Raw genomic sequence first — 14,501 nt, 5'->3', positions numbered from 1 at the left:
ACTGTTGTAGAACAGAGATACTGAGGAGTACAGGTATAAAGTCCCCTGAAAGTGGTGAAAGCAGTGATTGGCAAGATTGCCTAGATTAGTAAGGGTATTGGATACATGAGTTGGGATATCATGCTGTGTCTGTATAAGCCGTTGGTGAGTTCAAATAAGGCTTATCCTGCCAAGATGTAGCACCTCACACTTATCAGCATTAAACTCCATCTGCCATCTTTCAGCCCATTCTTCCAAATGGCATAAATCTCTCTGTAGACTTTGGAAATCTACTTCATTATCCACAACACCACCTATCTTAGTATCATCTGCATACTTACTAATCCAATTTACCACACCATCATCCAGATCATTGATGTACATGACAAACAACAGTGGACCCAACACAGATCCCTGTGGCACCCCACTAGTCACCGGTCTCCAACCTGACAAACAACCGTCCACCATTACTCATTGGCATCTCCCATTCAGCCACTGTTGAATCCATCTTGCTACTCCACCATTAATACCCAACAATTGAACCTTCTTAACCAACCTTCCATGAGGAACCTTCTCAAAGGCCTAACTAAAGTCCATATAGACAACATCCACTGCTTTACCCTCATCAATATCCCTAGTAACCTCTTCAAAAAATTCAAGAAGATTAGTCAAACATGACCTTCCAGGCACAAATCCATATTGGCTGTTCCTAATCAGACCCTGTTTATCCAGGTGCTTATATATATTATCTCTAAGTATCCTTTCCATTAATTTGCCCACCACTGAAGTCAAACTAACAGGCCTATAATTGCTAGGTTTACTCTTAGAACCCTTTTTAAACAGTGGAACAACATGCGCAGTACGCCAATCCTCCGGCAATATTCCCGTTTCTAATGACATTTGAAATATTTCTGTCATAGCCCCTGCTATTTCTACACTAACTTCCCTCAATGTCCTAGGGAATATCCTGTCAGGACCTGGAGACTTATCCACTTTTATATTTTTCAAAAGTGTCAGTACTTCTTTTTCTTTGAATCTCATAGTTTCCATAGCTACTCTACTTGTTTCCCTTACCTCACATAATTCAATATCCTACTCCTTGGTGAATACCGAAGAAAAGAAATTGTTCAATATCTCCCCCATCTCTTTTGGCTCTGCAGATAGCCGTCCACTCTGTCTCTCTAATGGACCAATTTTATCCCTCGTTATCTTTATGCTATTAATGGTGCTGTAGAAACCCTTTGGATTTACTTTCACCTTACTTGCCAAAGCAACCTTCTTTTAGCTTTTCTAATTTCTTTCTTAAGATTCTTTTTACATTCTTTATACTCCTTAAGCACCCCATTTACTCCATGGTCTCAGTCATGTATAGACTCTCGGGCTATTTGCGTTGCAGGGGAGGGGAGTAGGAGACTGAGAGCATGTTCACAATCCTGTGGTGGAAGAAACAAGGAGAAGTTGTTCCAAGAGACGTACAACATGGACTTCGGATGATCACACCAGAGGCAATGGCAGACGACAAACTCGGCAGAGAGTGGAGAGACAGCGCTTCAGGAGACCCTTCACAAAGAGGGCTGGGCCTAGCACTGAAGGGGAAAGCTTGTAAAAGTCTGGGAGGAAGGGCAAGGCAATAGGGGAGATAGACACAAAATGCTGGAGCATCTCAGTAAGGCAGCATCTCCGGAGAAAATGAATGGATGACGTATCGTTTCGGGTCAAAAATAATAATCACTTGCTATCTCTCATGTAGGCCCTACATTTTAAAAATACTTCAAACACAAAACATACTTCTACAATGCACTAAAACATGATTTTAATATATCAAATTTCAAAAAGTCCCTACCGTGGGAGGTGGTTGCCCCCCTCCCACACCCTTCCACCGCTCAGTCGCTTTGCACGCTCGCTGGGTACCCCCGAGGCCGGTGATCAGTGATCGCTCAGCCCCCCCACTTTCAAAAACGCTCCGTGGCCCTTGCAACTGCAGATGTTAAGCTCACTGGCCTACAGTTCCCAGCATTTTCCCTGCAGCCCTTCTTGAACAAAGGCTCAACATTTGCCACTCTCCAATCTTCCGGCACCACTCCTGTATTTAAAGATAATTTTCCCCTTTATGTATTTATAAAATCACTTAGGATTGTACTTAATGCTATCTACCAGAGCTACCTCCTGGCCCCTTTTTGCCCTACTGATTTTCTTTACTTGACTCCTTAGTTCCCGAAACTCCTCCAGGGATACACTTGATCCCAGCTGCGTCCCATGTGTCCTCCTTATTCTTGACCAATGCTTCTATTTCGCTCGTCAGCCAAGCTTCCTTACGTTTGGCTGCCTTGCCCTTCACTCGGACAGGGACTTGCATATCCTGAACTTTTGTCAGCACACTTTTAAAAAAAATCCCACTTGGCTGATTTCCTTTCCCCTCAAACAACCTGTTCCAAATCAACTTGAGCGAGACTCTCAATTTAGCATTTTAGCATTTTAACACAAGGGCCCCTCTCTGTCCCTATCCATAGCTATCTTAAACCTAATCGAACAGTGGGCACTGGTCCCAAAAGGCCCCCCAAAACACTTAATTCACTTACCCGTCCCAGTTTCCCAAGAGTAGATCAAGTGTTGCCCTCTCATGTGGGGCCCTCTGTATATTGCTGGAGAAAACTCCTGAACACCTTTGAGAAATTCCCCAGTTAATATTGGGAAAGTTAAAATCCCCCACTATAACAACCGTATTTGACTTGCAGCTGTCTGCAATCCCCTGATATATTTGTTCTTCTAATACCCATTGTTTATTTGGGGGTCTGTAGTACACCCCCAACAAGGTGATCATCCCTTTTTGTTCCTCCACTCTACCTATAGCCACAATAGATGAACCGTCCGTAATGTCACCTCTGATTCCTGCCGTGACATCCTACCTAATCAATGATGCATTCCCCCCCCTCATCTTTTACCATTACCCCTGTCTCTCCTGAAGCACCTGTATCCCAGAGCATTGAGCAGCCAGTCCTGTCCCTCAAAATTGAAAATCCATTTGGCTTTATGGTTATTGTACTTGTTTGTAGCAGTTTGGTACATTGAATTGACTGCTGTCAACTCCGAAAACAGTGTCAACCACTTAGTAGACACAAAATGCTGGAGTAACAGGCAGCATCTCTGGAAAGAAGGAATGGGTGACATTTTGGGTCGAGACCCTTCTTCCGTGTCAACCACTTTGCTTTAGTCTGAAGCTGCATGTGGGTCAAACTATTTAGTTTGGCGCACGTGCAGCTCCAGACTAAAGCAAAGTACAGTCCACAGATTATAAGGGCACTTAATAAGGGCCCTATCCTTTGATTCCACCCTCTCCCTTGAGCCTCACATCTGCCATGTCATTAAAACCTCCTTCTTTCATCTCCGCAACATCGCCAAACTCAGACCCTCTCTCACACCGCCCGCTGCTGAAAGACTCATCCATGCCTTCATCTCCTCCCGACTGGACTATTGCAACTCACTTCTCCTTGGCATCAGCTCCACCTACATCAACTGACTCCAACTGGTCCAGAACGCAGCCGCCCGACTCATCACCCATACCAAATCCTGGCATCACATTACTCCAGTCCTCAAACAACTTCACTGGCTTCCCATTTCCCACCGGATCACCTACAAATTCCTGATCCTCACCTACAAAGCCCTCCACTATCTGGCCCCCCCATATCTCACTGACCTCCTCTCCCCCTACCAACCCTCACGGTCCCTCAGATCCACATCAGCTGGTCTCCTCTCCATCCACGTCCAACCTCCGCAGTTTTGGGGACAGAGCCTTGTCCAGGGCAGCTCCCAGGCTCTGGAACTCCCTCCCCCAACTGATCCACAATTCCGTGTCCCTCACCATCTTCCAGTCCCGCCTCAAGACCCATCTCTTCACCTCTGCCTATCCTTAGCCCCACGTGCCGTCCCTTTTCATCTGTGCATTAATTGCCTCATACTGTGTTTTGTATTGAATTCTGTATTTGCTTTGTGTACTAGTCATGTCTCTACTATTCATTTAATTCCCCTTACATGTTTTTCCTCTACCTGCTAAATTTTTGTAAGGTGTCCTTGAGACTCTTGAAAGGTGCACATAAATAAAATTTATTATTATTATCCCCCTTGGTAGGTTAACTGACGACAAGCCATTGAGCTGAAATATCAACTATTTCTTTCTGAATAAAAAGCTGCCTGGGCCGCAGTATTTTCAGCACTTTTTTTCTTTACACCAATTCTAAAGTATCACGAGTGACATCACTGCCAATATCCTTTTATTCCAGAATCAATTAATTATACAAATTTATATTTCCTGGCTGTAGAGGAAAGTGAAGTCATGTTGCTTGTAATTTCCAGTCACATAACCATGATATACCCTGGTTCATTAATCTTCACACAGGGGACCTCATTGAAACATACAGAATAGTAAGGCTTGGATAGAGTGAATGTGGAGAGGATGTTTTCATTAGGGGGAGAGTCTAGGACTAGAGGTCATAGCCTCAGAATTAAAGGACGTTCTTTTAGGAAGGAGATAAGGAGAAATTTCTTTAGTCAGAGGGTGGTGAAACTGTGGAATTCTTTGCCAAGTCAGTGGATATTTTTAAGGCACAGATAGATAAGATTCTTGATTAGTACAGTTATCAGAGGTTATGGGGAGAAGGCAGGTGAATGGGGTGAGAAGGGTGAGAAAGATCAGCCATGATTGAATGTCAAAGTAGACTTGATAGGCCAAATGGCCTAATTCTACTCCTATTTCTCATGACCTCACACATTATGGATCAACTGGAAGTTTCGTGAGCATGAATGGATTTTAAAACTGATGTTTACTTCTGCTTTTTATAGTTTCTACAATTGAAATAAAAAATACAACGATGCTTCTCTTGTTTTCTTTTCGATAGTGCCCAAGTTATATATAATTCACAGTGCTGATGACTCATGTGCCTGCTATGTTCTAGACTCCAGATTCAAAATGTCTGGTTTTATTGGAGGAGTCCTTATTATTAAGCACAGCACTGTTGTTTAGTTTAGAGATACAACATGGAAACAAACCCTTCAGCCCGCCAAGTCCAAGCCGACCGTCGATCACCCGCAGGGACATGGATCATGCATATGCAGATGGGATTACAATTATCCCAGTCCTTTGAACAAGATGAGAAGATTGAGTGGTAAATAAGGCATAAGGCATGCTTGCCTTCATAGGATGGAGTATTTAGTACAAGAGTCAGGAAACCATGTAGTTTTTTAAAATTTTGGTTAGTTTGCATTTGGAGTATTGTGTTGCACTCTGGTTGCCCCATTACAAGAAGGATGAGGTGGCTTTGAAGAGGCTTTGAAGAGGTTTACCAGAATGATACCTGGATTAGATGATATCATATAATTTATTGGATATGGATATGTGTGGGTGCGTGTGTGTCATTTCGTGTGCGATTCACATCTCCTCGAAAACCTGACTCGGTAACGGAGAAATTTGTACATATTCCGGTAGAGATTGACCTCATGATTTCAAAAATCCACTCATCTGTAAATTCGATTCATTATTTCCTGAGTTTTTTTTTACTAAAATTGTTCACCAATCTGACATTTTTCAAATCTAAGTGCTGAAGCGAGCTGATGACATCACAATGCCTTTGCTCGTGGCCCACCCGGCTTGAAGCCCAGACCCCCCTCTCCGCAGCAGCTGACGAGTTACGTTAACCCCACTCCCCCCACTTTACAATCCGAACAGCTTTTTAAAATCTAACGAGCTGGATGACGTTACAATGGCTCTCACCCCCACCCCCCAGGCTCTGGATTAAAGCAGCTGACAAGTTACATTAACCCTCACCCCGGCTCAGTCATTTTGTCGCCTCCCAACTCGCTGTGCGGTCGACTAGCACTCGCCCAGTCGTCCACAGCGCAGCGCCCAGCCCCGCCCACAGCCCAGCAGCTCAACACTAAGTACACTCGCACCTCGGCTCCCGCAGTGCCCAGCCCCGCCCACAGCCCAACACTCGGCTCCCGCAGTGCCCAGCCCCGCCCACAGACCAACCGCCAAACAAGTACGCTCGCGCTTCGGCTCGGGTTCTAGAACATGGCGGCGGCTGTTATCGTTGTGCGTGGCAGCGCAGTGGGAAGGTGGCCCTGGCGGCCATTACTCCCTCTGGGAGAGGCCGTATATGGAGATCTGCAATTCCCCCGTTGATCGTAGGGACACGGGGAATCCTGACGCCTTTTCCTCGCTGGTGATCCCGGTCCCACCTGGCTGTCATGCGGGATGACCTCCTCTCCGTCTCCCCCCCCCCCTATCATCTGTCAGGCAGGAGGATGGGTTTTCCCGTTGCGAAAGCTACGATCAGCCATCCCTCCGCTGGTTTTGACCGTCCGCCCGCTCAAAAGACGCCGCAAATCGGAAACCCCAGGTCCAAAAGGCAGCGAACACCCGGAAACACCAGCTCCAAAAGGCAGCAAGCTCCCCTGCCTCTATGTCCCTCTCTGTGTTCCTCTCCGTGCCTGTGTCACTCTCTGTGCCTCCGTCTCCCTTTCTGTGTCCCTCTCTGTGCCCCTCTGTGTGTGCGTCAGTGTCCCTCTCTGTGCCTGTGTCCCTCTCTGTGCCTCTGTGTCCCTCTCTGTGCCTCTGTGTCCCTCTCTGTCTATCCCCCTACCTCTAGCCGCGCCTGCGAGTTGGGGGCTATGCGCGAGTGGATAGGGCGGGGCATGAGGTAAAAGGAGTGAATAAATAATATTAATATAATATCAATTGTGGTGGTTAGCGTGTGCCCAGCATCTCAACACGAAGTACACTCGCGCCTTGGTTCCCGCAGTGCCCAGCCCCACCCACAGCCCAGCCGCTGAACACGAAGTACGCTCGCGCTTCGGGTTCTAGAACGTGGCAGCGGCCGATATCATCGTGCGGGCGCAGGGCAACGCAATGGGAAGGTGGCCCTGGTGGCCATTACTCTCTCTGGGAGAGGCCGTCTATGGAGACCTGCGATTACTCTGTTGATCGCAGGGACACAGGGAATAGTGACACCTTTTCCTCACTGGTGATCCCGATCCCACCTGGCGATCTCTGGCTGTCACAAGGGACGACCTCCTCTCCGTCTCCGCCCTTTTATTGATCTTCTGTTGCTCTTTAAAAGTTACCCAATCTTCTGGCTTTCCGCTCATCTTTGCTATGTTATACTTCTTCTCTTTTATTTTTATACTGTCCATGACTTCCCTTGTCTGCCACCGTCACCTCTTATTCCCCTTAGAATCTTTCTTCCTCTTTGGAATGAATTGATCCTGCTTAATTCCCAGAAATACCTGCCATTGTTGATCCACTGTCATCTCTGCTAGGGTATCTTTCCAGTCAACATTGTCCAGGTCATCCCTCATGGCTCCATAGACCCCTTTGTTCAACTGTAATACTGGCACCTCCGATTTTCCCTTCTCCCTCTCAAATTGTAGATTAACACCTATTATATTATGGTCACTACCTCCTAATGGCTCCTTTACCTCGAGTTCCATTATCGAATCCGGTTCATTACACAACACTAAATCCAGAATTGCCTTCTCCCTGGTAGGTTCCAGTACAAGCTGCTCTAAGAATCCATCATGGAGGCACTCCACAAACTCCCTTTCTTGGGGGTCCAGTATCAACCTGATTTTCCCAGTCTATCTGCAAGTTGAAATCTCCCATAACAACTGTAGCATTACCTTTTTGACATGCCAATTTTAACTCTTGATGATTCAACTTGCAACCTATATCCAAGGCCACTGTTTGGGGACCAGTAGATAACTCCCATTAGGGTATTTTTACCCTTACCATTCCTTAGTTCTATCCATACTGACTCTACATCTGTTTCAATGTCACCCCTCGCAAGGGACTGAGTTTGAATCCTCACCAACAGAGCTACCCCACCCCCTCTGCCCACCTGTCTGTCTTTTCGATAGGACGTATACCCTTGAATATTCAATTCCCAGCCCTGGTCCTCTTGCAGCCATGTCTCTGTAATTCCCACAACAGCATACTTGTCAATTTCTAACTGAGCCTCAAGCTCATCCACTTTATTTATCTTCTTCGCGCATTCATATACAATACTTTAACTTTGATATTCATCTCCCCTCTCACACTGGTCACTATTGGCCCTGACCTTACTCTCTTATCCCTTCTCAAACTTTTCTTCCCATTAATTCATAGAAACATAGAAATTAGGTGCAGGAGTAGGCCATTCGGCCCTTCGAGCCTGCACCGCCATTTAATATGATCATAGCTGATCACCCAACTCAGTATCCCGTACCTGCCTTCTCTCCATACCCTCTGATCCCCTTGGCCACAAGGGTCACATCTAACTCCCTCTTAAATATAGCCAATGAACTGGCCTCAACTACCCTCTGTGGCAGAGAGTTCCAGAGATTCACCACTCTCTGTGTGAAAAAAGTTCTCCTCATCTCGGTTTTAAAGGATTTCCCCCTTATCCTTAAGCTGTGACCCCTTGTCCTGGACTTCCCCAACATCGGGAACAATCTTCCTGCATCTAGCCTGTCCAACCCCTTAAGAATTTTGTAAGTTTCTATAAGATCCCCTCTCAATCTCCTTCAGGATCTCAATTCAGGAGTCTTTTGTAACTTTTCCTGTACTCACTTCCCCTTTAACTCCATCTTTATACTCCCATTATGTCAGTCCCACCCCCCCTCCCACTATTAAGTTTAAACCCACACATGTAGCCCTAGCAAACCTGCCTGCCAGAACAGCTTATTTCTGCTTCTATGGTGTACATTTTTATATACAGAATTGTCTTTATTTTTGCTCCGATAACTTTTGCTTTAGGTTTCAGTTCCTCATTGACTCAAACCGGCGTCTGACTGAAAAGGAAATAACGAATGTTGCTAAATAGAGAGTTAATAACTTATGTATTATTTCCAATTCTGCAGACACAAAATTTACATATGCAAACCATCCTCCAAAATGATGTATAACAAACTCATGTTTATATGACTCTGGCAGTTGAATGCAAACTGTTATGCAAACTGTTATGGCAAATCAAGTGAACATTTGCACCAACAGCTTCTGATTTTAACACACATTTAGACAGAGCTGCAAAGGCTACTTCCCTGCTATAATAAAAAGCAAACAAATTGTATTTTCCAGAAATCCAAAAACAGATAATAGAATTGATGGAACTATTCAGACAGGTCAGGAATCACTGTAGAGAGACTAACAAAGTTACAATTTCAGGTCGATTACGTTTATTTAGAACTCATTGAATGGAATTCTCGTATCACTGCACCTTAATTGGTAGACGTAACAATAAAAGACTATTGAGACGTTTAAAATCTTTTTAAGCTGAAAGCACGAAATGCGGCTTTTAAATCTGGTGATTTGGGGGCTCTGAGAACAGCGAGAGCCAACCTCAACCGCGAAATTAGGAAAGCAAAGCACGCCCACGGACAGAAAATCCAGGGTTTCTTCCAGGATGATACCAACACCAGGAACATGTGGGAAGGCATCCGGGCCATAACAAACTACAAGGCCCTTCAGATAGATGTCTTGTAAGGATGACACAGACTTTCTAAATGAACTAAATAATCATTTCGGCAGGTTTGAGGCACTGAACACCACTACAGTGAGGAAATTAGAGCCACAACCAGGAGAACAGGAGGTACCGCAGCATGAAGAGCGGGACAACCAGGTTCTGCAACAGCTTCATCCCCCAGGCCATAAGATTACTGAACAATCAACAAAATCGAGGCTAGAACTTTTTAAATATCGACACTTTTTAAAAACTTTTTATATATATTTATTTTACAGAACCATGCACATGAGGCATTTTTATGGACGCACCTAGCACTTTTTACTATTACCTGATTTTGGAGAGTCAAATGCAACGAAATTTCGTTCAAGGTGCACTGTATATATCTGAATGACAATAAAGTTTTCATTCATTCAACATTTTCTGCTTTTAACTACTCTACTCTAAATAGACAAACTGACTATTTAATCAACCAGAGTGACAACTGCAATTGTCTGCTGAAAGATACAAGAATACAAGATACATCACCGGGTGGTGGCGCATGATGGCAGTCTCACTAACAGTCTGTCTTGTCCTTTTCTTCTTTTGTTGTTTTTAGTCTGTTGTTAAATTTATGTTTTAGTGTATCTTTTATATTATGTAAAGAGGTCTAGTCGGAGGCTCAGAGGGGATAGAGCCTTCTCTGTTGCTGCTCCGGCACTCTGGAACACCCTGTCGTTGCACATCAGACAGGCCCCCTCACTGTCCATCTTCAAATCCAGTGTTAAAACGCATTTGTACTCCCTGGCTTTTGACCATGCCTGAGGCTTTGCTTCTGTTTGTGGTGTTTTTGATGTTTCTTTATTTTACATGTCTTTTCCTACTATTTCTTTTGATTGTTATTTTTGGTGTGTATTAACTTTTTTGTCAATGATTAGTGATGTACAGCACTTTGTTGCAGCTATGTTTGTTTTTAAAGTGCTCTATAAATAAAATTATTATTATTATTATTATTATTATGTGTGGGGGGTGGGGGAAACCTTTATCTCTTTCCTTGATGGAGATGCAACTTTTTCTGTATTGTATCTCTGTCCGCACGCCGGCCAAACATTGTAGCTGGCGGTCCCTTTGCTGGGGATCGACTTCGGGAGCTCCGACCGCAGGAGCTTCGACCACCCCGACTGCGGATGGTTCAACTACCCCGACCGTCGGAGAAAAGGAGGGAAGGTGATAATATGTTATTGCCTTCCATCACAGTGCGCTGTGGTGAATGTTTATGTTAATTTTTATGTAGTTGCGTGTCTTGCTGCGTTTTTGGTATGACTGTATGGCAAGTCAAATTGTTTGTTGGACATTGTTTGACATTGTTTGTTGGACATTGTTTGACATTGTTTGTTGGACTGGACATTGTGCCTTCCCCCACAGTGGTGTCCATTGTGGGGGGATGATTTTTTGTCTGTACGTAATCCTGTTAGTCTTTGTCCAAGATGGCTGCCGTGAAGAGAGAGTGGATGCTGGCGCGCTTTAGCTGCCGCTGCTCTCTCTTCACATTGTGTTTTTGATTTTTTGTTTTTGGACTGAATTCTGTTTTTAATTTGTGTTTCTGTGATGTCTTTATTATTTATTTTATTCTGATTATATGTTTTTTATTCATGTTAATCTCTGTAAGGTGTCCTTGAGATGTCTGAAAGGCACCCAAAAATAAAATTTATTATTATTATTATTATTACACACTTGGCTAATAAATTCTTTGTATCTACCTTGAACAATCTGGAAGCTCTTCAGTGATTGGTTAAAAGAAAGATACAAACACCTGTATTTAGTCGTAGAAAAGTAGACCGGAGAACTTCCTTAATGGCGTTTATTAATGTAGTAAGGAATTTTAACCATTGACCAGATGGTAAAAGAAACACAATAGCAGCTGAGTCAGGTGGGAAACTCTTGAAAAATCGTAAATTACGATCTTTGGTTTCTAATGCAATGTTAATAGCATTCTTTGCAGAATTGGTAATGTTCAAACTAAACGTGTTTCGGGATCTGATTCCTGCAAAGGAAACGTTCATCTATTGCCATTCGCTTAGAACCGCGAAGTCGATCTATGAACCCCAAACCCAGCTCTGAACATTGGCAGCAATTTTACATTCCTTGGTCTCGGCAATTGATGTACGGAAGAGAATAAAAGAGTAACTCCCTGTAGCCCTCATAACCAGCCTTACCAAAACTAGTCTCTGGCTGAAATAACAAAGTGACCACAATGTGAGCGGTGTTCAAGAATAATCAAGATAATAGAAACAAAGTACGAGAGGAAAGTTGAAGTGATAGATTGGCAAACTATGTTTATGACCAGGTCATGGAAATTGAAGGAAATAATGCAGCAAAGATATATAACCATAAAGGTACTTTCACATCCAGTCCCTATAAACTAGGAGCGATTTTTACAGAAGCCAATTAAGCTATAAACCCGCACATCTTTGGAATTTATGAGGAAATCAGAGCACTCAGAAGAAACCCATGGAAGGGAGAATATGCAAACTCCACACAGACATCACCCGAGGGCAGGATCAAACCTGGGTCTCTAGTTAAACTCAATAAATCAAGAGCATCTGCGAGTGGAAAAGAATCATCAACATTTCGGCAAAATACTGAATCGGGATTCGTAGTGGAGAGTGGAGATAGACAGTATGAAGAGAGGAGGAATGGTGAGACAGAAGTGAGAGGTACACCAGAGGGATGACAATAGACAATAGGTGCAGGAGTAGGCCATTCGGCCCTTCGAGCCAATCTGATTATGGCTGATCATCCCCAATCAGTACCCCATTCCTGCCTTCTCCCCATATCCCCTGACTCCACTATGAAGGATAATGGGCATATAGAGCCAGGTAGGGGAGGGGTGGATTTTGGTTGGTAGAGGCAGGTGGATGCTGGGTGGAAGCAATCATAAGAAAATAAATTCCAATGTTGAATTTCAGTATTCGAAGTTAACTTTCTCGTCACCCCAAATTCAAATCAATCCACTGGCGACCAAGCCTTCAGTTACCAATGTTCTGTTCTATGTAGCTCCGTCCTCATACCCCCATCTCCAATTCCAACTTTAAGACATCTCACAATCTCCTTGGCTCACTGCGAAATTTTGAAAATAAACACCTGTAACATATCGTGAGATGTTTTGCTATGTCAAAGGTACTTAATTAATATGGTTTGTTATTTCTACTTTGTAAAACCAGACACAAGGTGAACTTTGAAGAGAAAGATTCCAATTATTCCCTTAATAATGGAGACTCATTTATGTAACAATTGATTATGGTGTGCAACTTCTTACCAAATTTATCAGCCTTCTCATTGCACGCTCATGTGAGCATATGCATTCACAAGGGTCAAAACCTCCTTCCGCCATCACTGGATAAAGCTTCCTCCAGCCAGTCTCTGGTAATTATCAAAGAAAACAATTATAGTAGAAATTAACAGGGGAAGTCCTCATTCAAAGTATAATTTACAATTTTAAGAACCTCTGCAGATCCTTAAATCGGCAAACTGTTAAGTACACGTAATAGCTGTATGGCATATTTAGACATTTGTGTTACCATTTCATCACTTAACCCAGTTAAAGTTAAACATACATCCACTTAAATCCTTTGTCTTTCATTAGTTCAATGTTGTGGGAATGGATGGAAGCAAAATGCAAGATACCATCTTGTGCCATATTCCAGTGATTAAAGATGTAACAGTGCATGCCATCTTCATACAATGCAAAATAAAATGTGTTTAGAATCTCAAGATTAAAAAATGTTTGCTGTGGTATTTTGCCTGCTGTGCAATTGTAATGCAGATTTGGTGCAATTTTTAACATATAAAATACTTGTCCTAGATTGATTACAAGGAAGTAATCCAAAGCACTGGGTTCAGATGGTCACGGAAATTAATGCCAATTGGCAGTTTGCTTTACCTTCTTTAGCCCTGTCATTCAAGTATGAAAGCAAATTAGCTGCAATGAGGTTGTACAATGAAATGTCTGTTGCTATTGCAACAAAAAAATTCTGTTGTCTGGAATGTTAAAATCACAAACGAGTTATGTAAGTGATTTACTTTAGAAGATCAAAAGATAGAGATATTTTGGGTAATTCCAGTACTCTCACCTTCCGGATTTGCCATTAACCTGATGCTCATTTTATAGAATATCAGACGAGGACTGGATGCATTATTTTTGTATAATCTGGTGTCACAAAACAGTTGCAGCTATTAGGGGGGGAGGAGGAGGGGGAGGGGGGGGGGAGGAGGGGAGGGGGAGGAGGAGGGGGAGGAGGAGGAGGAGGAGGGAGGAGGAGGAGGAGGGGGGGAGGAAGAGGAGGAGGAGGAAGAGGGGAGAGGAGAGGAGGAGGAGGAGGGGGGGAGGAGGAGGAGGGAGGAGGAGGGAGGAGGAGGAGGGGAGGGAGGGGAGGAGGAGGAGGAGGGAGGGGAGGAGGAGGAGGAGGGGAGGAGGGGGGGAGGAGGAGGAGGAGGGAGGAGGAGGAGGAGGAGGGAGGAGGAGGAGAGGAGGAGAGGTAGAGGGGGAGGAGGGGGAGAGGAGGAGGGGAAGAGGAGGAGGGGGAGAGGAGGAGGAGGAGGAGGGAGGGGGGGGGGAGGAGAGAGGGAGGGGAAGGGGGGGGGTGATAAGGGGGGGGGTGGGGGGGGGGGGGGGGGGGGGGAAGGAGGAGGAGGGAGGGGGGGGGGGGGGGGGGGAGGAGGGGGGGAAGGGGGGAGGGGAGGTGAGAGGAGAGGGGGGAGGGGGGAGAGGAGGAGGGGAGGAAGAGGGTAGAGGAGAGGAGAGGAAAGGGATGGGAGGAGCCGAGAGGAGGAGGGAGAGAGAGGAGAAGAGAATAGATGGGAGGAGGGAGCAGGAGGAGAGAGGAGGAGGAGAGGAGAGGAGAGGAGGGAGGAGGGGGGGGAGGAGGGGAGGAGGAGAGGAGGAGGGGGGAGGAGGAGGAGAAGGGGGGAAGAGGAGGAGGGGGGGTGGGGGGAGGAGGGGGGGGAAGAGGAGGAGGAAGGGGAGGGGAGGAGGAGGAGGGGGGAGGAGAGGGG

At 45.0% G+C, this 14,501-nt stretch overlaps 2 protein-coding genes across 2 annotated transcripts in view; both read right to left on the bottom strand.

The window, feature by feature from the left end:
- Positions 1 to 14,501, bottom strand: part of rpl9 (ribosomal protein L9) — a 192,476-nt gene that overhangs the window by 115,145 nt on the left and 62,830 nt on the right. The gene's annotated exons all lie outside the window — the stretch shown is intronic.
- Positions 1 to 14,501, bottom strand: part of smim14 (small integral membrane protein 14) — a 33,412-nt gene that overhangs the window by 15,415 nt on the left and 3,496 nt on the right. Inside the window, exon 2 of the mRNA XM_055637504.1 lies at positions 12,766 to 12,869. Within this exon, the coding sequence (XP_055493479.1) occupies positions 12,766 to 12,840 (75 nt within the window). The 5' untranslated portion in view covers positions 12,841 to 12,869. The remainder of the gene's footprint in view (positions 1 to 12,765; positions 12,870 to 14,501) is intronic.

The sequence above is a fragment of the Leucoraja erinacea genome, chromosome 1 (assembly GCF_028641065.1).
Source record: "Leucoraja erinacea ecotype New England chromosome 1, Leri_hhj_1, whole genome shotgun sequence".
Taxonomy (NCBI): Eukaryota; Metazoa; Chordata; class Chondrichthyes; order Rajiformes; family Rajidae; genus Leucoraja; species Leucoraja erinaceus.
The sequence above is the reverse complement of the archived record's forward strand: the minus strand, read 5'-3'. Positions and strand labels throughout refer to the sequence as shown.